Source organism: Coregonus lavaretus (assembly GCF_964263955.1).
Source record: "Coregonus lavaretus genome assembly, chromosome: 26".
Classification (NCBI taxonomy): domain Eukaryota; kingdom Metazoa; phylum Chordata; class Actinopteri; order Salmoniformes; family Salmonidae; genus Coregonus; species Coregonus lavaretus.
The window spans coordinates 42,443,680-42,466,853 of record NC_140013.1 but is presented as its reverse complement, the minus strand read 5'-3'; the positions used below and the strand labels follow the sequence as shown (position 1 = coordinate 42,466,853).

The 23,174-nt window shown below is 45.4% G+C and overlaps 2 protein-coding genes across 2 annotated transcripts in view; both read right to left on the bottom strand.

Annotated features, from left to right (window-relative positions):
* Nucleotides 1-1,108, bottom strand: part of fndc3a (fibronectin type III domain containing 3A) — a 183,242-nt gene extending 182,134 nt beyond the window's left edge. Inside the window, exon 1 of the mRNA XM_084143025.1 lies at nucleotides 742-1,108. The gene's annotated coding sequence lies outside the window, so the exon portion shown is untranslated. The remainder of the gene's footprint in view (nucleotides 1-741) is intronic.
* A 17,140-nt stretch (nucleotides 1,109-18,248) lies between these two features.
* On the bottom strand, nucleotides 18,249-23,174 carry cysltr2b (cysteinyl leukotriene receptor 2b). Its single transcript, XM_084143106.1, has 2 exons — nucleotides 23,063-23,174; nucleotides 18,249-21,025 (listed from the first exon to the last, which is right to left on the bottom strand). The coding sequence occupies exon 2, from the start codon at nucleotides 20,993-20,995 to the stop codon at nucleotides 19,937-19,939; it is 1,059 nt and encodes a 352-aa protein (XP_083999232.1). The 5' UTR covers nucleotides 20,996-21,025; nucleotides 23,063-23,174; the 3' UTR covers nucleotides 18,249-19,936.

Genomic DNA, 23,174 nt, shown 5'->3' with positions numbered 1-23,174 from the left:
AACAAGACTAAGCAAGGAACATTTCTGCACCGAAATCGAACCGTGGCCCTAAACCGCAATATTACCGAACCATGGGTTTGGAGAACCTTTACACACCTAGTTAAGACAGTTGCAGCCTACAGTATTTTTCAGCGACAACAAGTTTGTGGCGTCCATGTTCCATTTACACATAGGTGTTTAGAGAGCCAATTAGGTACAGGTAGTCCACTGATCCGTAAACATGGCCGTGTTGGAAGCCTAACCCTATAAAAAGTGTGTAGTAAATAAACTTTTTATTTTAAAATTACGTTCCTTATGTTCCCAAAAACGTACCGCAAGCGATGCGTGTTAATGTTTAGCCTAGCGTCAGGGCTCTTAACAAAACTCCCCGGTCAGATCCTATCGCCAACACTAGGAGGTAAAGCAGTTAGCGTCTTTGGTAAAAGCCAGCTACAGGTGTTGCTGTAGGCCGTTTACTAGTTAGCTAACTAGCTAAAGTTAGCTTTAAATGACCTACCTACAACACATGTAGCTAGTAGCTCGCCAGTAGCGAATATCAACAAAAACAACATTTAGAGAGTAATATTCACACTGACGATAACTACGTTTGGAAAACTTAGCTTTGTTTAGCAATCGATTAGCTACCTAGCATTACACAAGTCAAGACAGGTACCTAAGTTAGCTATCAATGCTAGTTAGATAGCTACCTAGCTATGCTAGTTGCTAATTAGAACCAAATGTATGTCACCAAATGCTACTCACCACAGTTGTTCCTTGCTCGGCGACAGCAATGTGATTAATGATGATGAAGCTATAGTTAGCTAGTTACTGTAGATAGCTATAATCGTCGAAGATAATTCGTTAGCACAGGCAAGTAGCACCTGATACTGTTGTAGTTAGCGTGACAGCTGGATAGCTAGCTACTCAACCTAACGTTAGCTAGCTTAGTTAACTAACGTTAAGTAGTCCGGTTCAGACCGCAAGAAGACTCTGGGTATGTGACATGTTTCGCAGATAAGACGGGTTTAAATTAAGTATTTCGAGATTTTGTCGCTCACAAAATGCAAAAATGACCAGCTATTCTTGACACTTTTCTAATCGTCAACCCTGCTCCAGTCTTGGACGGACGCCATCGTCTCTCGCACAACAATGTACACAAATCTTTGTACGCATGCGCATCATAGACCTTACTCTGTAGCCTACATCCAGATATTTTCCTTACTTATTTCCATTCGCGACACATTAATTTAAAAAGTATATATAGGCTAAATCTACTATATATATGATTTATAATAGCTGTTGTGCTGTTGAGAAGCTTAATAAAGCCGATTTAGGCTTGATTAGGAAATGTGGATGAAGGCTCTATATGGAGGGTGTGAAGCAATGGTGTATCCTCCAGAGGCTTGCAGAGGCCAAATCAAGCTCCATACCGCATGGCTGTGCACCTACCAAATTTGGTAAAAAGGCGAATTATGGTACATCTGGCATCTTTATTGGCCATACAGCATTTACAGCGATGCGGCCTCTGCAAAAGTCAGTGCATTCATGCCGCGTTCAAAACGAGGTCAAATCATGAGGTCAGTGATCTTCAGGTCGGAAAGTTGAAGCTCTAGAAAGAGGCCCAAGTTCCCGAGTTGGAATTCCGAGTTGGATAACCGTTCAAATCGATTTGTCCCAGTCGGAGCTCGTTTCTTTCCGAGTTCCCAGTTGTTTTGAACGCGGCATCATATTTCTTGCCCTTCCGGGAGCAGAGCTGTTGTCAAGGAAATGAGTTTGTGTTTATACAGGATATGCCGCCCCCGCTTACCTTCAACCAATGTCAATGCGGAGCTAAAGGGAGCAATAACATGCTGACCACACCGCCCGCGTTGTGTGCGCATTGTAAAATAAATGGACACACACAGGACCAGTCAAAGGTTTGGCGCACCTACTCATTCCAGGGTTTTCTTAATTTGTACTATGTTCTACATTGTAGAATAATAGTGAAGACATCAGAACTATGAAATAACACGTATGGAATCATGTAGTAACCAAAAAAGTGTTAAACAAATCAAAATACATTATATAATTGAGATTCTTCAAATAGCCACCCTTTGCCTTGATGACAGCTTTGCACACTCTTGGCATTCTCTCAACCAGCTTCATGAGGTAGTCACCCGGAATGCATTTCAATTAACAGGTGTGCCTTCTTAAAAGTTAATTTGTGGAATTTCTTTCCTTCTTAATGCATTTGAGCCAATCAGCTGTGTCGTGACAAGGTAGGGTGGTATACAGAAGATAGCCCTATTTGGTAAAAACCAAGTCCATATTATGGCAAGAACAGCAAAGAGAAACGACAGTCCATCATTACTTTAAGACATGAAGGTCAGTCAATACAGAACATTTCAAGAACTTTGAAAGTTTCTTCAAGTGCAGTCGCAAAAACCATCAAGCGCTATGATGAAACTGGCTCTCATGAGGACCGCCACAGGAGTGGAAGACCCAGAGTTAGCGCTTGATGGTTGGGCTTAGTGGGACTATCATTTGTTTTCCAATAAGACAATGACCCAACACACCTCCAGGCTGTGTAAGGGCTATTTGACCAAGAAGGAGAGTGATGGAGTGCTGCATCAAATGACCTGGCCTCCACAATCCCCCGACCTCAACCCAAATGAGATGGTTTGGGATGAGTCTGACCGCAGAGTGAAGGAAAAGCAGGCAACAAGTGCTCAGCATATGTGGGAACTCCTTCAAGATAGTTGGAAAAGCATTCCAGGTGAAGCTGGTTGAGAGAATGCCAAGAGTGTGCAAAGCTGTCATCAAGGCAAACGGTGGCTATTTGAAGAATCTCAAATATAAAATATATTTTTATTTGTTCAACACTTCTTTGATTACTACATGATTCCATATGTGTTATTTCATAGTTAATTGTTACAAAATTTGGGAGCCGCACAGCGATGTGGTACAGAGCTTGGTTTGGCCTCTGCAAGTCTCTAGAGGCATCACGCCCTCAGTACGGATCAAGAATAAATCGGCTGTGGAGGGATTTAGATTTAGATTTATTAGCCAATGGTGACAGCTAGTCTTACTGGAGTCCGACACATAACAAAAAAGACATTACAGACAAATTACTTTACAATTTACATACATTTTAAAAGCATTAACATGTAGTGTGTGTGTGTGTGTGTGTGTGTGTGTGTGTGTGTGTGTGTGTATGTGTGTATATTAGTTACACATACATGTCAGTACATATGTTTTTGTTGACCAGTGGCGGTCAAGTGCCTTTTAAGATGAGGGAAGATTCTTATTTTCTTCATGAGCATGGCCTTATTTCTATTACAGCATATTGGATGACTGTCATTCATATTCCATTCACCCAGTTCAATGTAACATCGATAGGTTTAGGCTACTACATGATACTAACATTTTCCCTGTACCCATCATGAGGTTGCTACAACCTAGCCTACGAATTAAAGTTTACAGCGTAGGTGCACAGGTCGAGAGACACATTAGAGGTGACAGACAGTGACACATGTACAGACAGTGACATTCAATACCGCCTTGCACACTCTCGCCTGCATCTAGCTGATATAGGGTGTAATCATTAGTCCAACAGTTGCAAATGAGAGTTTCTATTGGACAAATTCAGGTATTGTTTATCCCCGTTTTTGTTCCGTTTGCTTCCGTTTAAGAAACGTTTTTCAACAGAATCGGCGGAATGAATACACCCCTGATCACACGTAAACACAGTTCACTTTCATAGCAGCCACGTTGTATAATTCCTCGCATCTATGTGCTCTCCTCCTTTCACCTTTTCCCTTCGCTTGAGGACTTCAGTGCATAACACATCAGCTGTATGTGACCAGGTGAAAAAAATAACATTCCAAGCCAAACCGCTACACATCGTTGTCCCCATATTAGCTAAAGTAACATCATAGTCAGAATAGCTAATAGAACTAACGCGTTAGTAAACCCGCTACAATCATGCAGTAACGTTACAGTGTACAGTCACTAAGCAGTTACACTGGCGGACCCCGGTGGCAATAAATGAGTTATACCAAAAGCTTACCTTGACTTGGAAGAGTTCCAGTGTTGTGTTGGAACGTCATAGCCAGCTAGCTAACATAGTATCCCTCTGTTTGAGTAGGGTGTTTCAGTAGGCTAAACTAGCTAGCTGCAGTTGCTAGCTAAGTAAGTGAAAGTGAAAAAAAAGGACACTTTCTCTCCATTTCTTTCTTGCTACTCATTCATTTTGGAAGAAATTATTTTGTTCAAACCTGTTCAACTGTTGTCTTTCTCTCTCTTTGAGTCAACCACTCACCACATTTTATGCACTGCAGTGCTAGCTAGCTGTAGCTTATGCTTTCAGTACTAGATTAATTATCTGATCCTTTGATTGGATGGACAACATGTCAGTTCATGCTGCAAGAGCTCTGATAGGCTGGAGGACGTCCTCCGGAAGTTGTCATAATTACTGTGTAAGTCTATGGAAGTGGACGAGAACCATGAGCCTCCTAGGTTTTGTATTGAAGTCAATGTACCCAGCGAAGGACGGAAGCTAGTTGTCCTCCGGCTACACCCTGGTGCTACCCTACAGAGTGCTGTTGAGGCTACTGTAGACCTTCTTTGCAAAATAGTGTGTTTCAATCAATGATTTGGTGACGTGATTATATTTAGTATAGTTTTATCTGAAAAGGATAACTTTTTAAATGTTTTACCATTTTAATTTTTATGAAATTCACTGAGGAGGATGGTCCTCCCCTTCCTCCTCTGAGGAGCCTCCACTGGTACATACACACAACAAGTAGGTCACATGGGGGAGAGGCGTTGTGCCGTGAGGTGTTTCTTTATTTGTTTTTTGAAACCAGATTTGCTGTTCACTTGCACTATATAAGATGGAAGGGAGTTCCATGCACTCATGGCTCTGTATAATACTGTACATTTCCTTGAATTTGTTCTGGACCTGGGGACAGTGAAAAGACCCCTGGTGGCATGTCTGGTGGGGTAAGTGTGTTTGTCAGTGCTGTGTGTAAGTTGATTATGCAAACAATTTGGAATTTCCAACACATTAATGTTTCTTATAAAAACAAGAAGTGATGCAGTCAGTCTTTCCTCAACTCTTAGCCAATAGAGACTGGCATGCATAGTATTAATATTAGCAGTGGCGATTTTAGCATGTAAATCTTGGTGGGGCAAACTCGCCCAGAAAATTGTAGATGCATGCCAGCAAAGCCACTACACAACACAACACAACTCTAAACAATATATTAATTGGACTATAACGGTGACAAACTGTTCCCACAAACTGTTAGGGCCTACATAAAGCTGTCCGAACAGCAGTCCCAACACCTTACCACTCCGTAATTTCGATTAAGACATTAATGAGCGAGCTAGGACGGACGTAGTCAATATAACTATTTGTTCAGCACTTTTGAAATGTACAGCGACAGAATTCAGAACATGGGCCGTTCTTACAGTGTTCTCCCTGTATACCAAGTCAGAACCGTAGGATAAATAAAGGGGGCCTATTAGCCGCCAATGAAAGCTCTTACAATATTCGATGATTACATTTCTCTAAAACAGGCTATAGGCTACATGTGCACCACCAAGTCAGAACAGTAGGCTAAGTTATGAGGGGGAAAGGGACCAAATTATTAGGGTGAGACACATGGGCTACTAACAGCTTACTACACAACATACACTTAGTATTACTTTCTTAGCTACAGCATACAGTACATATCTCCCTGGCATATTACATAGTTTATTCAGCAGCATACAAGACATTTTTGGACTCACCTTGTTGTGCTGTGCTCACTTGAACAGGAAGGTGGCACGGCGGTCCTTCGTATTTTCCCAGTCGGAGCTCATTTTTTTCAGAGTTCCCAGTTCCGAGTTTCCAGTTGTTTTGAAAGCAGCAGAGGTCATGCTGGTTTATCCTTATAAGCTTGGGAAAGAGACCCTTAAATCCAGACTTGGACCACACATCCACTCCACTGAATAGCAGGCTAGTGATCGCTTTGCAATGCTTGCAGTTAGCCACTGATTCCTTCCAAACCACTCATTGTTGAATTTGTGATTTCCAACTTGTTGTGTAATGTTTATGTCCAATGGCCGATGAGCACCGATACGTTTCATCTATAATTTCTCTTAATTATTTATCTTCATATGACAAGGATTAAAAAGGATTTGCCAGTAGATTGTCGACTTGATTCATGATGATGACTGCTAGCTTGCTAGCTAAGATTTTGAAAGTATGATGATGACATGATCAGCCCAATCAAAGCTACTGTAGATATAACGTGATTTGACATAATTTTATCTGTGGCCAATGACCTTGAGCCTTCTTGGATGGGCACTTCCAATCTAACTCTATGGCAGCACCCAAGGTGCTTGAATGTTGCGGTGACGTAGTGTCCCCATGAGTGACAGATCACTGAGCCAATCATGGCGCAACTAGAGAACATTACCAATCCCTACGCTCCGTATGTTCCGCTGGCTGCCCCACCACCACAGAAAGCACTGAGCTAGGCTGAAACACCTGCATTTTGGTAGTGTTGTGGTGTCTCTTGTCGTGATGTGTGTTTTGTCCTATATTTTTATTTTTATTTTTAATCCCAGCCCCCGTCCCCGCCGGAGGCCTTTTGGTAGGCCGTCGTTGTAAATAAGAATTGGTTCTTAACTGACTTGCCTAATTAAATAAAGGTTACATTTTAAAAAGTTTTAAAAATAAAAAAGCAAAAAAGAGACCATGTTTGTATGCAGCTTTATTAACTCAATGTTTTTTTGTTTTTTTTTACATTGTTTGCAAACGGATATGTGACACGTATTAATGCCAAAATAACATGCAAAAACAGGCAACACGTTTATTATTATTTTTTGCATTATTTTTATTTATTTTTGCTAAACAGGCCTAAAACAGCCCCACCTGCCCTGAATGACGGGTCGCCACTGAATATCAGCCCTCTGATTACAATGAAGCTTAGACGTGCCGCTCTGTTCTGGGCCAGCTGCAGCTTAACTAGGTCTTTATTTATAAATGTTTTCTTTTGGGGGGGGGGGTGGTCTTTCTTTGCAGAACTTGACCATATGACTGGACAATAATCAAGACCAGATTAAACTAGAGCCTGCAGAACTTGCTATGTGGCGTGTGGTGTCAAAAATACAAAATCTGTACAGCTCCATATGTATCAGAGGAGGCTGGTTGGAGGAGCTATAGGAGGAACGGCTCATTGTAATGGCTGGAATGGTATAAATGAAACTGAGTCAAACGTGGTTTCCATATGTTTGATACCCTTCCATTAATTCCATTCCAGTCATTACAATGAGCTCATCCTCATTCCTCCCACCAGCCTCCTCTGATATGTATAGATGGGTAAACCGACAACGTCACACAAACGATGTGGGCACTTCCATGGGGCAGAAATCAGCTGTTGTGGGGAATCATAGGTGGCTAGTTTAAGCCAGTTTTATCCTGTTCTTGATACCATGTCTTGTTTTGACTGGTGTCACGTCTATGCTAAGATTGGCTAGCTTGCCAACAACTGTAACGATGTATTTGAGATACAACAAGTGCTCATTGTGCCAATGTATGTTAACATTGGACACAAAATATACTTTACATGTTGTCAACAATCTAAGCCAACCCTGTTGGGCGGTACGGCCTGTATAAACGGTTCGGCCTGTATAAACGGTTCGGCCTGTATAAACGGTTCGGCCTGTATAAACGGTTCGGCCTGTATAAACGGTTCGGCCTGTATAAACGGTTCGGCCTGTATAAACGGTTCGGCCTGTATAAACGGTACGGCCTGTATAAACGGTTCGGCCTGTATAAACGGTTCGGCCTGTATAAACGGTTCGGCCTGTATAAACGGTTCGGCCTGTATAAACGGTACGGCCTGTATAAACGGTACGGCCTGTATAAACGGTTCGGCCTGTATAAACGGTTCGGCCTGTATAAACGGTTCGGCCTGTATAAACGGTACGGCCTGTATAAACGGTTCGGCCTGTATAAACGGTTCGGCCTGTATAAACGGTTCGGCCTGTATAAACGGTTCGGCCTGTATAAACGGTTCGGCCTGTATAAACGGTTCGGCCTGTATAAACGGTTCGGCCTGTATAAACGGTTCGGCCTGTATAAACGGTTCGGCCTGTATAAACGGTACGGCCTGTATAAACGGTACGGCCTGTATAAACGGTTCGGCCTGTATAAACGGTTCGGCCTGTATAAACGGTTCGGCCTGTATAAACGGTTCGGCCTGTATAAACGGTTCGGCCTGTATAAACGGTTCGGCCTGTATAAACGGTTCGGCCTGTATAAACGGTACGGCCTGTATAAACGGTTCGGCCTGTATAAACGGTTCGGCCTGTATAAACGGTTCGGCCTGTATAAACGGTTCGGCCTGTATAAACGGTACATCCTGTATAAACACAAACTCGCTTCCTTGACAACTTCCTTCACAAGTGCTCTTGCAACGCGCAAGAAGTATGAATGCCCTTACTTCTGCAGAGGCCACATCGCAGTATGAATGCCCTGACTTCTGCAGAGGCCACATTGAAGTATGAATGCCCTGACTTCTGCAGAGGCCACATCGCAGTATGAATGCCCTGACTTCTGCAGAGGCCACATTGAAGTATGAATGCCCTGACTTCTGCAGAGGCCACATTGCAGTATGAATGCCCTTACTTCTGCAGAGGCCACATTGAAGTATGAATGCCCTGACTTCTGCAGAGGCCACATTGCAGTATGAATGCCCTGACTTCTGCAGAGGCCACATTGCAGTATGAATGCCCTTACTTCTGCAGAGGCCACATTGCAGTATGAATGCCCTGACTTCTGCAGAGGCCACATTGCAGTACTCCGGAATGGCCGGAAGGATCTGTTTGATCCTCCTGATGTAATGGATACAGAGGGGCCTGATACCGTATGAAAAACCCTGGGTTGTTATCTGGAGCCTACCAAAACGATGGAATAAATACTCCAAGGAAGGGCTGTAATGTGTTTTCCTTCAATGGTATGGCACGATGCAACTACCTAAGGGCAGCACTTAAACGAGATGGCTATACCAACCCCCCCCCCCCCCAAATCCCTCTGAGATATCCCGAAAGGTGAGAGTGTATGCCGATGGAGAGAAGGACAAGCCAGATGACCACCTGCAGGCTATGGTGAAGAGGGGCACTCGTTTTTTCACTCACGATTGACGAGTATACCTCCTCTCAGAATAAAAGATACATGAGCATCAATCTCCACTCGTTCCAAGAGTACTGGAACCTAGGCCATCAATCTCCACTCGTTCCAAGAGTACTGGAACCTGGGCCATCAATCTCCACTCGTTCCAAGAGTACTGGAACCTGGGCCATCAATCTCCACTCGTTCCAAGAGTACTGGAACCTAGGCCATCAATCTCCACTCGTTCCAAGAGTACTGGAACCTAGGCCATCAATCTCCACTCGTTCCAAGAGTACTGGAACCTAGGCCATCAATCTCCACTCGTTCCAAGAGTACTGGAACCTGGGCCATCAATCTCCACTCGTTCCAAGAGTACTGGAACCTGGGCCATCAATCTCCACTCGTTCCAAGAGTACTGGAACCTGGGCCATCAATCTCCACTCGTTCCAAGAGTACTGGAACCTGGGCATGGCAAGGATTCACGGTAGCATGCCAGCTGAAAGGGTTAAATAGTTAGTGGATGGTCAACTGAGTAGGTACAACATGGTCGACTCCACCGATGGAGCGTCAGTGATGGTCAAGTAGAGGATACTTGTCTTGCCAGAACACCAACTGTGTTACTCTCAAGAACCTGGCTGTGACGGATGATGTGATGTATGAATAGTATAGTTGTGGAGCCACCTGCTGTATTATGTGTGCAACTGCATCTCTGTGCCTATATGTGTGCATGATCACGCAGGATCCAGCCAAATCGTTTAAAAAAAAAAAAACTTTGATGGAGGTATGTATCGTGATCCGTGCTGCACCCAGTGTTTTCACTTTTAAAATGATATCTAATGTATGTTAGCCTGACAACGATATTGTTTTATAATCACTATCGATGTTGACATGTTTGTGTCCTGTATTTACAATTTTATGGACATTTACAAAGTTAGCACGTTGCTGTACGGTAAAGACTAGATAGTGTCCGTCCAGTACTTCCCTTTCTAGTGAGGTTAGTCACCTCGTGAAGTGTAAATGTATTTTTATCCCAAACTGTTATGGAACAATGTTATGTTACTGTACACGTGTAGCCCATGCGCTGCGGTGCTGTGTTATGGCCATTAGATGGAGTCATTATTAAGTTGAGCGCTCCTCTGTAGTCATGGTGTTATTTACGTTTACATTTTAGTCATTTAGCAGACGCTCTTATCCAGAGCGACTTACAGTTAGTGAGTGCATACATTTTTCATACTGGCCCCCCGTGGGAAACGAACCCACAACCCTGGCGTTGCAAGCGCCATGCTCTACCAACTGAGCTATAGTAATGATGTATAAAATGCATATTGTAAATATGCATTTAGCTTTTCTACAACTATTATTAAAAAGCCAAAGAGTTCTTAAACTTTGATGGAGATTTCATGATGGATTTGCAGTTGCTCCTGTAACAGTGTTGCTTCCGTCCCTCTCCTCGCCCCGACCTGGGCTCGAACCAGGGACCCTCTGCACACATCGACAACAGTCACCCCTCGAAGCGCCGTTACCCATCGCTCCACAAAAGCCGCGGCCCCTTGCAGAGCAAAGGGAAACAACTACTTCAAGGTCTCAGAGCGAATGACGTCACCGATTGAAACGTTACTAGTGCGCACCGCTAACTAGCTAGCCATTTCACACCGGTTACACTCCGAAGTTTACACATTGTGTTGTGTGTGTGCAGAATAAACATTAAACCGTGAAAGGGAACAGCACTGTCCTTTGTCGTTACACTGGCTGTGACGGATGTCCTGTACAGCCACACAGAGCAGCAGCCACTTACCAGTGATGATGATGATGGGACTGACGAAGAAGAAGAGGGAATCGGATCCCTGTCCCATGTGAGCGAGGAGCCGGACAACACAGTGGAGAAGGGGCCGAAAGATTGCACATCACTTTCACAGGGCCACAGTCAGCAATGATAAGCTTCAGGCAAGAGGAGATGGAAAATGAACCTGATGTTGGATCGTCGCACCCACTGGAACAGTCTCGCAGATATGGTGGAACGATATGTGCTGTTGCACAGATCAGTGTCCAAGGCTCTAATTGATGTCAATCCAGGACTTCTTGGGCGGCTGATCTCACCTCTCAAACCTGTTCAAAATGGGCGTGGAGTAACTCTTCCAGCGGGACACCACTCTCATCATGGCAGATGGAATCTTTCGGTTCATGCTGGATGAGCTGAAGAAGCATGAAGCACCAATCTGCCAGGAGACGAGGGATGCCATCGAGACCAGATTCAGCCAGCGGAGGCAAAATAACCTGGTCTTCCTCTTCAGGTATAGGCTTGCAATTGTACAGTGAGGGAAAAAAGTATTTGATCCCCTGCTGATTTTGTTTGTTTGCCCACTGACAAAGAAATGATCAGTCTATAATTTTAATGGTAGGTTTATTTGAACAGTGAGAGACAGAATAACAACAACAAAAATCCAGAAAAACGGATTTAAAAAATAATATAAATTGTTTTGCATTTTAATGAGGGAAATAAGTATTTGACCCCCTCTCAATCAGAAAGATTTCTGGCTCCCAGGTGTCTTTTATACAGGTAACGAGCTGAGATTAGGAGCACACTCTTAAAGGGAGTGCTCCTAATCTCAGTTTGTTACCTGTATAAAAGACACCTGTCCACAGAAGCAATCAATCAATCAGATTCCAAATTCTCCACCATGGCCAAGACCAAAGAGCTCTCCAAGGATGTCAGGGGCAAGATTGTAGACCTACACAAGACTGGAATGGGCTACAAGACCATCGCCAAGCAGCTTGGTGAGAAGGTGACAACAGTTGGTGCGATTATTCGCAAATGGAAGAAACACAAAATAACTGTCAATCTCCCTCGGCCTGGGGCTCCATGCAAGATCTCACCTCGTGGAGTTGCAATGATCATGAGAACGGTGAGGAATCAGCCCAGAACTACACGGGAGGATCTTGTCAATGATCTCAAGGCAGCTGGGACCATAGTCACCAAGAAAACAATTGTTAACACACTACGCCGTGAAGGACTGAAATCCTGCAGTGCCCGCAAGGTCCCCCTGCTCAAGAAAGCACATATACAGGCCCGTCTGAAGTTTGCCAATGAACATCTGAATGATTCAGAGGAGAACTGGGTGAAAGTGTTGTGGTCAGATGAGACCAAATTCGAGCTCTTTGGCATCAACTCAACTCGCCGTGTTTGGAGGAGGAGGAATGCTTCCTATGACCCCAAGAACACCATCCCCTCCGTCAAACATGGAGGTGGAAACATTATGCTTTAGGGGTGTTTTTCTGCTAAGGTGACAGTACAACTTCACCGCATCAAAGGGACGATGGACGGGGCCATGTACCGTCAAATCTTGGGTGAGAACCTCCTTCCCTCAGCCAGGGCATTGAAAATGTGTCGTGGATGGGTATTCCAGCATGACAATGACCCAAAACACACGGCCAAGGCAACAAAGGATTGGCTCAAGAAGAAGCACATTAAGGTCCTGGAGTGGCCTAGCCAGTCTCCAGACCTTAATCCCATAGAAAATCTGTGGAGGGAGCTGAAGGTTCGAGTTGCCAAACGTCAGCCTCGAAACCTTAATGACTTGGAGAAGTCTGAGATATGTGCAAACCTGGTGGCCAACTACAAGAAACGTCTGACCTCTGTGACTGCCAACAAGGGTTTTGCCACCAAGTACTAAGTGATGTTTTGCAGAGGGGTCAAATACTTATTTCCCTCATTAAAATGCAAATCAATTTATAACATTTTTGACATGCGTTTTTTTGGATTTTTTTGTTGTTATTCTGTCTCTCACTGTTCAAATAAACCTACCATTAAATTATAGACTGATCATGTCTTTGTCAGTGGACAAACGTACAAAATCAGCAGGGGATCAAATACTTTTTTCCCTCACTGTATCTCATTTATATTTTATTATAAATTATATATTCCTATGCATATAGCGTAATAAAGCTGTTTTATTCCCTCTTATAAAACACTCATAGTTTAGGCTACAATAATTGCCTATGATTATATCTTTGGTAAATTATCAGACTATGCGAGTTCCTTTATGAAAGTGATTTCTGGATTTTAATATTTTTTCATTTGAATAATGGCATTACAGGTACCTCCTGAATCCATCTGTTCTGAGCAATCTACCCAATGACGACTTCAGTATGCCATCGCAGCAAATGCTGCTGAGGACAGCAAATGGCCTTGTCGAAGACCTGCTGTTCGAGGCCAAGGAGGAAGATGCGGAGTCGGAGAGCAAATGGCCTTGTCGAAGACCTGCTGTTCGAGGCCAAGGAGGAAGATGCGGAGTCGGAGAGCAAATGGCCTTGTCGAAGACCTGCTGTCCGAGGCCAAGGAGGAAGATGCGGAGTCGGAGAGCAAATGGCCTTGTCGAAGACCTGCTGTCCGAGGCCAAGGAGGAAGATGCGGAGTCGGAGAGCAGGCTGAAGATGACAGAGAGGATCCTAGTTTGTGGCCTCCCGTTGTGCACAAGAAGATCGGCCCTCTCCATCATCTTCGGCCTGCTCTCCGACAACTGAACCCCCCTCCCGACACGATTTTATGGGGGGCCCACGCTACAGACAGCGAATGGGTCCGCTAATACAGATGGCTATATGGGTCCGCTAATACAGATGGCTATATAGGTCCGCTAATACAGATGGCTATATGGGTCCGCTAATACAGATGGCTATATGGGTCAGCTAATACAGATGGCTATATGGGTCCACTAATACAGATGGCTATATGGGTCCACTAATACAGATGGCTATATGGGTCCACTAATACAGATGGCTATATGGGTCCACTAATGCAGATGGCTATATGGGTCAGCTAATACAGATGGCTATATGGGTCAGCTAATACAGATGGCTATATGGGTCCACTAATACAGATGGCTATATGGGTCAGCTAATACAGATGGCTATATGGGTCCACTAATACAGATGGCTATATGGGTCAGCTAATACAGATGGCTATATGGGTCCACTAATACAGATGGCTATATGGGTCCGCTAATACAGATGGCTATATGGGTCAGCTAATACAGATGGCTATATGGGTCCACTAATACAGATGGCTATATGGGTCAGCTAATACAGATGGCTATATGGGTCAGCTAATACAGATGGCTATATGGGTCCACTAATACAGATGGCTATATGGGTCCACTAATACAGATGGCTATATGGGTCAGCTAATACAGATGGCTATATGGGTCCGCTAATACAGATGGCTATATGGGTCAGCTAATACAGATGGCTATATGGGTCCACTAATACAGATGGCTATATGGGTCCGCTAATGCAGATGGCTATATGGGTCCACTAATGCAGATGGCTATATGGGTCCACTAATGCAGATGGCTATATGGGTCCGCTAATACAGATGGCTATATGGGTCCGCTAATGCAGATGGCTATATGGGTCCACTAATACAGATGGCTATATGGGTCAGCTAATACAGATGGCTATATGGGTCCACTAATACAGATGGCTATATGGGTCCACTAATACAGATGGCTATATGGGTCCGCTAATACAGATGGCTATATGGGTCAGCTAATACAGATGGCTATATGGGTCCACTAATACAGATGGCTATATGGGTCCACTAATACAGATGGCTATATGGGTCCGCTAATACAGATGGCTATATGGGTCCGCTAATGCAGATGGCTATATGGGTCCACTAATGCAGATGGCTATATGGGTCCACTAATGCAGATGGCTATATGGGTCCACTAATGCAGATGGCTATATGGGTCCACTAATACAGATGGCTATATGGGTCCACTAATACAGAAGGCTATATGGGTCCACTAATGCAGATGGCTATATGGGTCCACTAATACAGATGGCTATATGGGTCCACTAATACAGATGGCTATATGGGTCCACTAATACAGATGGCTATATGGGTCAGCTAATACAGATGGCTATATGGGTCAGCTAATACAGATGGCTATATGGGTCCACAAATACAGATGGCTAAATGGGTCAGCTAATACAGATGGCTATATGGGTCAGCTAATACAGATGGCTATATGGGTCAGCTAATACAGATGGCTATATGGGTCAGCTAATACAGATGGCTATATGGGTCCACTAATACAGATGGCTATATGGGTCAGCTAATACAGATGGCTAAATGGGTCAGCTAATACAGATGGCTATATGGGTCAGCTAATACAGATGGCTATATGGGTCAGCTAATACAGATGGCTATATGGGTCCACAAATACAGATGGCTAAATGGGTCAGCTAATACAGATGGCTATATGGGTCAGCTAATACAGATGGCTATATGGGTCAGCTAATACAGATGGCTATATGGGTCCACTAATACAGATGGTTATATGGGTCAGCTAATACAGATGGCTATATGGGTCCACTAATACAGGAATTGTAAAGTCCCAGTGCACTACTTTTGTGAGATTATACAAAATGTTCTCCATTATTTTTTTAAATATATGATTATTTTTTGTATTGTGATTTTGTCAGGGAATGCTGCAGCACCTCCACCTCCTGCGGCTATGCAAGGAGCTGGCATTGGCTATGCAAGGAGCTGGCATTGGCTATGCAAGGAGCTGGCATTGGCTATGCAAGGAGCTGGCATTGGCTATGCAAGGAGCTGGCATTGGCTATGCAAGGAGCTGGCATTGGCTATGCAAGGAGCTGGCATTGGCTATGCAAGGAGCTGGCATTGGCTATGCAAGGAGCTGGCATTGGCTATGCAAGGAGCTGGCATTGTTTGATGCAACAAACAAAGATGGGGACACCTCCAACCGCTGTTTAAGGCGCTCCCCACCATACAGGCGACCTTGGTGGAGGCAGAAAGGGCCTTTTCTGTCACCAAGCTACGAAGCCGTCCATCGGCACTCTCTGTTTTTTGAGAACACACTTCGAGAGATCAGGGAGACTTGAAAGGCAGCTTTAGAGAGAGTGGGAATTTTCATTTTGGGTTAACTTTTTTATTTATTTTTTTAAAGCTAAAAGTTCCCTAGCCTAATGTTGCACACTGATATCCCCCTCATAAACATCCCAGGGAGGCCTTTGTGTGTTATTGATAGGCACCTGTAATGTTGTTATTCAAAATAATATTGTATAGTGTATGTAAAGGGATAATCAACGAGGGTGTCATGCCTACTCCCTCTCTCCAGCGCTCGATGTCGCCGGTTACTAACCACCGGCCCTGGCAACCATTATTATCTTCACCTTCCCTTCATTTAGCCCTCAGGCATCAGGCAGTATTGGTTTGTTTTCATGTTCAGTACGTTCTTTTTTCCTTGCATCAAACGCTCCTTCTGCACCTGCTTCCTGACTCCCTACATATATGTGACAGAGGGGCTATGCAACATATGAAAATAATGAAAGACTGTGGAAGGTGCGTTCCACAACAGGCTAGCGGAGTGGAACTGACCTTCCACTGAGTTGGATTATTGTCCACAGAAGCATAAATCCCTTCTATACATGGCTACATTTGCCACTAGAAATGTGTTCAACATCCACTGAAGTAGCTAGCAAGTTTACTGGATAACTACAGTAGTTGCTGTGGTAACCAAACAAACAGACTTGCTAGTTTAGCGAACCAAACCATCAGTCCTAGCTTGCTATTATGAAAATCAAATTCAAGAAAACCCAATACTGTTTTCAATTAGACTTTTGCTGTCAAAAGCAGCTCAAACAAAACTTGTAAAAATGAACTATAGCCATTGAATTCTACCGTGCAAATATACCGTGTAAGGCCCGAGGGGGAGGGGTGGGGGTATATGGCCAATTGTCACGAACGTTGAGACGGGTCAGACCAAGGTGCAGCGTGGTATGCGAACATGTTTATTAAACCGGATACACACTGACAAAACGTGCCGTCGGAAGGCTATACACAAACAAGCCAAACTCACCGAAACACAAACAAGATCCCACAACCCAGGCAGGAAAACTGGCTGCCTAAGTATGATCCCCAATCAGAGACAACGAGCGACAGCTGCCTCTGATTGGGAACCACACCCGGCCAAACATAGAAATACAAAACCTAGACTTTCACACCCTGACCAAACTACCTAGAGAATAACAGTCTCTCCAGGTCAGGGCGTGACAGTACCCCCCCCCCCCCCCCCAAAGGTGCGTACTCCGGCCGCACCAACCTGACTCATAAGGGGAGGGTCCGGGTGGGCATTCCGCCTCGGGGGCGGATCCGACTCCGGGCGTGACGACCTCTCCCTCTTTGCCTCCCCATTGCGCCCCTGGTCTGGACGATGCCCACCCGATGGCGATGCTTCCCCTCTCCTTCCTCCCACGATGCACCAAGCCCTGTCTGGACCCTGGTGTGGGAGGCCCCGACCCTGGAGAGGGGCTGACGTCTGGGCCTGGAGTGGAGCCGCTGACCGGAGCTGAACTGGACCCCAGTGGAGCAGACTGCTTTGGCTCCGGAATGGATCCGCTGACCGGAGCTGGACTCAAAACCGGTGGAGCGGACTGCTCTGGCGCCGGAGTGGAGCCGCTGACCGGAGCTGGACTGCTCTGGCTCCGGAGTGGAACCGCTGACCGGAGCTGGACTGGGCACCGGTGGAGCGGATTGCTCTGGCACTGGAATGGAGCCGCTGACCGGAGATGGACCAGGCACCGGTGGAACGGGCACAAGCCACAGGTCTGGTGCGAGGAGCAGGAACGGGCCGGACTGGAGACACGCACCACTATCTTGGTGCGAGACGCAGGCACGAGGTGTACCGGACTGGGAACTGTCGTTAGAGATCTCCGACTGTACCAGTCTTTTACTCTCCGCGCCCAGTCCTCCTCCAGTGAGGACTCCTCCTTGAGCCCCCACGAGTGCAGTGGTCGGGGCTCTTCTCTATCGATCCCCGACCACCCTTTTAGCCCCCCCAACAACAACAAAAATCTTAGGGCTGTCTCGCGGGCTTCCTCCTCGGCCGACGCCTTCTGTGTTCCTCTCCTGCTTGGGCCTCCTCCTTCGCCCAGGGTCCTTTTCCTGCCAAAATCTCCTCCCATGTCCAAAAACTCTTCCCCACCTGTGTCCAGGGTGTCTGCTGCTCCTGGGCACACTGCTTGGCCCGTTGGGGGTGGGATCTTCTGTCACGAACGTTGAGAGACGGGTCAGACCAAGGTGCAGCGTGTTATTGCAAACATGTTTATTAAACTGGATACACACTGACAAAACGTGACGTCGGAAGGCTATACACAAACAAGATCCCACAACCCAGGCAGGAAAACTGGCTGCCTAAGTATGATCCCCAATCAGAGACAACGAGCGACAGCTGCCTCTGATTGGGAACCACACCCGGCCAAACATAGAAATACAAAACCTAGACTTTCACACCCTGACCAAACAACCTAGAGAATTACAGTCTCTCCAGGTCAGGGCGTGACACCAATATACCTCGGCTAAGGGCTTTTCTTAAGCACAACGCAACACCTGGATACAGCCCTTAGCCGAGGTGCCTTATTGCTATTATAAACTGGTCACCAACGTAATTAGAGCAGTAAAAACAAATGTTTTGTCATACACGTGGTATACGGTCTGATATACCACGGCTGTCAGCCAATCAGCATTCAGGGCTCGAACCATCCGGTTTATTAAGGGAAATAATGCACGCTCTACCCCTTCAAGCCAATCAGAAAGGAGTATACAACAATGCCATGGTATAATTGATTGTATTATTTGTTAGGCTATTGTTATAGCCTGGCCTGTACATTGTGACTGCACTTCATTTAGGCCTGGAAGTTCATTTTATAAGATAAATTGATCATATCATTTTTGACAAAGTCCTGAGCCCTCTGTCATTATTTATGCAGACAAAAATAAAACGCAATGCAGAGACAATTTTACACAGGTCTCAAACGCAATAGTCAAGACTGCTGCTCAACTGTGTCACCACTGTATAAACGTTGACCAATAGGTGGTGGCAAAGCCTTGCATGTAAAGCCATGTAAAGCCATGTAAAAGCATGTAATGAATGTTGTGACTATACCTTGGTTTTAAACGCTTTAAATGGGCACTTCCGGTATTTGCAGTATTTCCCGGGACTCTTGGGATCAACATTAATTATTCCCGGTATTAAAAATGTACTAGATTTCCGGGAAAATATGAATCCCTACAATGGATGGCCATAGTTCACATCTAATAGATTAATTATCAACAGTAACCCATATTCCACAGGCCATGTACTGCATTAGGGGATAATAACACTGAATAGCAGTAATAACTCACTACTATTCATTATAAAACTCCTCCTTACATATTGACCCCTACTTTATCACTCATCCATGGTCAATGGTTCATTCCATTCAGAACCAACAGAGCTGTTTGTCGGGTCCTTACCCTGCCAATGGTTCATTCCATTCAGAGCCAACAGAGCTGTTTGTCGGGTCCTTACCCTGCCAATGGTTCATTCCATTCAGAGCCAACAGAGCTGTTTGTCGGGTCCTTACCCTGCCAATGGTGTGTGTGTGCCTGATTTCTCCAGAAGTTGCTGTTTGAAAAATGACTAATGGTAAATATTCACCTGTATATTGCAACGGTTCAGGCTTGGACAAGTCATAAAATATTCCGATAGTAAACCTATTTGGCTTTACAACAATTAGATTAAAAAATATATATTTAAAAAAAGACATGAAATTCATGAGAGAGAAGAGGACACATACACAGTGGGACACGTCATTTTGTATTGATATACCCTAGCTGCATATTCCCTTCTAGGTTTGTCAGCAGTGTCTTATATGGAAGAAAAAAAAAAAGAAAAGCACCATCTCTAGAGATTCTTCTCAAAGCCATCAAATATAGTCCTATTTCACTTCCAACCCCCCTGTCCCAGGCTAAATATCAGGACTGGAGCTGTTTGGAGCATTTAGTTCCTGTAGCTCTACTGTCGGATCGGTCCCCTTCCTCATTCCCTCCGTCTTAGCCAGTGTCTTTCCCTCCGTCTCCTTGTAAGCGCCCTGACAGAAAACCCTGAAGTTATCCCCAACTAAGAAATAAAGGAGTGGGTCCAAGCAGCTGTTCCCCGCTGCGAGACACAGAGTGATCACAGCCGCTTTGCGTACACGCTCTATGTACCTACAGGAATCTCTATACCCCTTTTCCCTCGCCTGCTGCTCGGCCTCCAGGAAGAGCGTCCTCGTGACGTGGTAGGGCAGGAAACACACTAGGAAGATGCTAAGGACTATTACAACTAGGGACATGGACTTGTAGTGGTGTTTCGGCCTTCCTTCAACCTTCCTCAGCGTCAGCAGTCTACGCACCACAAATATGTAACAGACAGAGATGACTGCAAAGGGCACAATGAAGCCGAGGAGTACGGTGACGTGGTTGGCTATGATCAGTGTGTGGTTGTGAATGGGGTTGTATTCTGGGTTGAGCTCCAGGCACCTGGTTCTACCAGAAGCATCTCTGATGGTCCCTGGACTCAGCATAGGGATGGAGGCTAGCGACACCAGCAGCCAGACCAATAGGCACCCCAGCCAGGCATTACGTCTACTCTGCAGGCGCATGTACCTGAACGGCTGGGTGACGGCCATGTAACGAAGCACACTCAGCACCATGAGGAAGTAGATGCTCCCGTACATGTTGACGTAGAAGATGTAGGACATAACTCGACAGGCGATGTCTCCAAACACCCAGTTAGACTCCATTAAGTAGTAGAAGGACCGGAGTGGTAGGGAGCACACCAGCATCAGGTCTGACACCAGCAGGTTTACCATGTACAGGTTGACAGGGGTAAACCTTTTCTTCCTCCTCCAGACACTGACGAAGAAGCAGAGGGAGACGAGGTTGAAGACGAGGCCGAGGGTGAAGATGACTAGGTAGGTGGGCGGGTAGACTCTGTGTTTGAACATGCTGATGGAGCAGTTAGAGGAAACGTTTCCATCTTCCATGATGACTGATTTATTCGTTTTAGATTGCTCCTAAAATAAGGACAAAGAACGAGAGAGAGGAGAGGAGAGGGGGGGGGGGCAAAGAGAGAGAGAGAGGCAGGGGGAGGGGGGCAAAGAGAGAGAGAGAGAGGCAGGAGGAGGGGGAGGGGAGGGGGCAAAGAGAGAGGCAGGGGGAGGGGGAGTGGGGGCAAAGAGAGAGAGAGAGGCAGGGGGAGGGGGAGTGGGGGCAAAGAGAGAGAGTGGCAGGGGGAGAGGGGGCAAAGAGAGAGAGAGGGGAAGGGGGAGGGGGGGCAAAGAGAGAGAGAGAGACAGGGGGAGTGGGGGCAAAGAGAGAGAGAGAGAGAGAGACAGGGGGAGTGGGGGCAAAGAGAGAGAGAGGTGGGAGGGCAAAGAGAGAGAGAGAGAGGCAGGGGGAGGGGGAGGGGGAGGGGGGAAAGAGAGAGAGAGAGAGAGCGGCAGGGAGAGGGGGGCAAAGAGTGAGACAGAGGCAGGGGGAGGGGGATAGGGAGGGGGAGCAAAGAGAGAGAGGGGGGCAGGGAGAGGGGGAGGGAGGACAAAGAGAGGACAAAGAGAGAGAGAGAGACAGGGGAGGGGGGGGCAAAGAGAGAGAGAGAGAGAGGCGGGGGGGGGACAAAGAGAGAGAGAGAGAGAGAGACAGGGGAGGGGGGGGCAAAGAGAGAGAGAGAGAGAGGCGGGGGGGGGGACAAAGAGAGAGAGAGAGAGAGAGAGAGAGAGAGAGGGAGAGAGAGAGGTCAGTTTATCAGGATCCCCATTAGCTGTTGCACTCTTCCTTGAGTCCACACAAAAGAGAGAGATGGATTGGTTTTTAAAAAAGCAACAAGTTAAATCAAGATTTGAGATGGCAGCAGTTACACAGCAGCACGAAGTGTGCTTTACAGTACTATACTATCATCTCTCACAGTGATCTTCTTTACCATAGTGACAGGCGATGTCTCCAAACACCCAGTTAGATTCCATTAAGTAGTAGAAGGACCAGAGTGGTAGGGAGCACACCAGCATCAGGTCTGACACCAGTTTCCTCCATTGGTGAAACATCAAAAATGAATGCTGAAGTTGGAGTGCAACAAACAGGTTTCAAACTCACTTCATCCGCATTCAAACTATAGGAGTGTTTCAAACCCTTTCCTCATATCTGTGGTTGTCAGGGGGATTTTTACAATTTACTGTCATCCTGATTACACATTACGTAGTGTAAACAATCATCGAAACCCAACCCTGTTCAGTTATCACTGATCTACCACATCGTCTGGGACAACAACAGAGTTTTGCTTCTCCAAAATCAAACGTTCTCAAATACCACAATCCTCTCTTGCCCTGCAGTGTAAATTTGCTTTCACTTTTAATAAGAAAGGATTATTAACAATAACAACTGAGAGAGCGAGAGAGAGAGAGAGAGAGAGAGATAGAGGGAGGAGAGAGAGAGAGAGTGAGAGAGAGAGAGAGAGCGAGAGAGAGAGAGAGAGAGAGAGAGAGAGAGAGAGCGAGAGAGCGAGAGAGAGAGAGAGAGAGAGAGGAGAGATTAACTGTAACCCATAAGTAAAGAATAAGAACAACAGCAGAACAACTAATAAAATGGTACATCTGGTTAGTTCTGGAGATTTGTAAAAGCCAAATTGCCTGAGTGTAAATAGTTTGGGCTATATGTTACCTGCCAAAATACCCCACCATCCCATGGACTCTCAATAATGTAAGAATTGCCCCATAACACAGCATTTACAAGCTTTAAACACTCAATACTTTATATATGTGTGTTGTTATGTGTTAATAACGTGAAGATTACATTACCAAGCAGGCTATGCGAGGGGGAGAGTTGAAGTGTGCCTTGCATGGCTAAACAAGGAGACCGCTAGCTGAAGTATCAGTTTATTAAAAGTAGATCAACCTATGCCCCGGTTTGTCATTATTCATAGGAACAAACATAACAGGATAATGATCTTCCATACACATTGTACAACACGTTCTGTAACAAATGCCAAAACACAGCCATAAGCTGCAACAACAATCAATCTTAAAACAACAATTGACCATAATTTGATTTGTACCTACTGTGATGAGAAGCACCCTGACTCTGTCTTGATGATCAGCAGCTGTTCATCTCAGATCCACAGCGAGACTTCATTACAGAGTGGAGCAGGCTGAGCTGTTTGCAGGATCAACC

Excerpts from the sequence above, each read along its gene's own strand:
- cysltr2b (XM_084143106.1), bottom strand. The coding sequence starts at position 20,995 with ATGGAAGATGGAAACGTTTCCTCTAACTGCTCCATCAGCATGTTCAAA.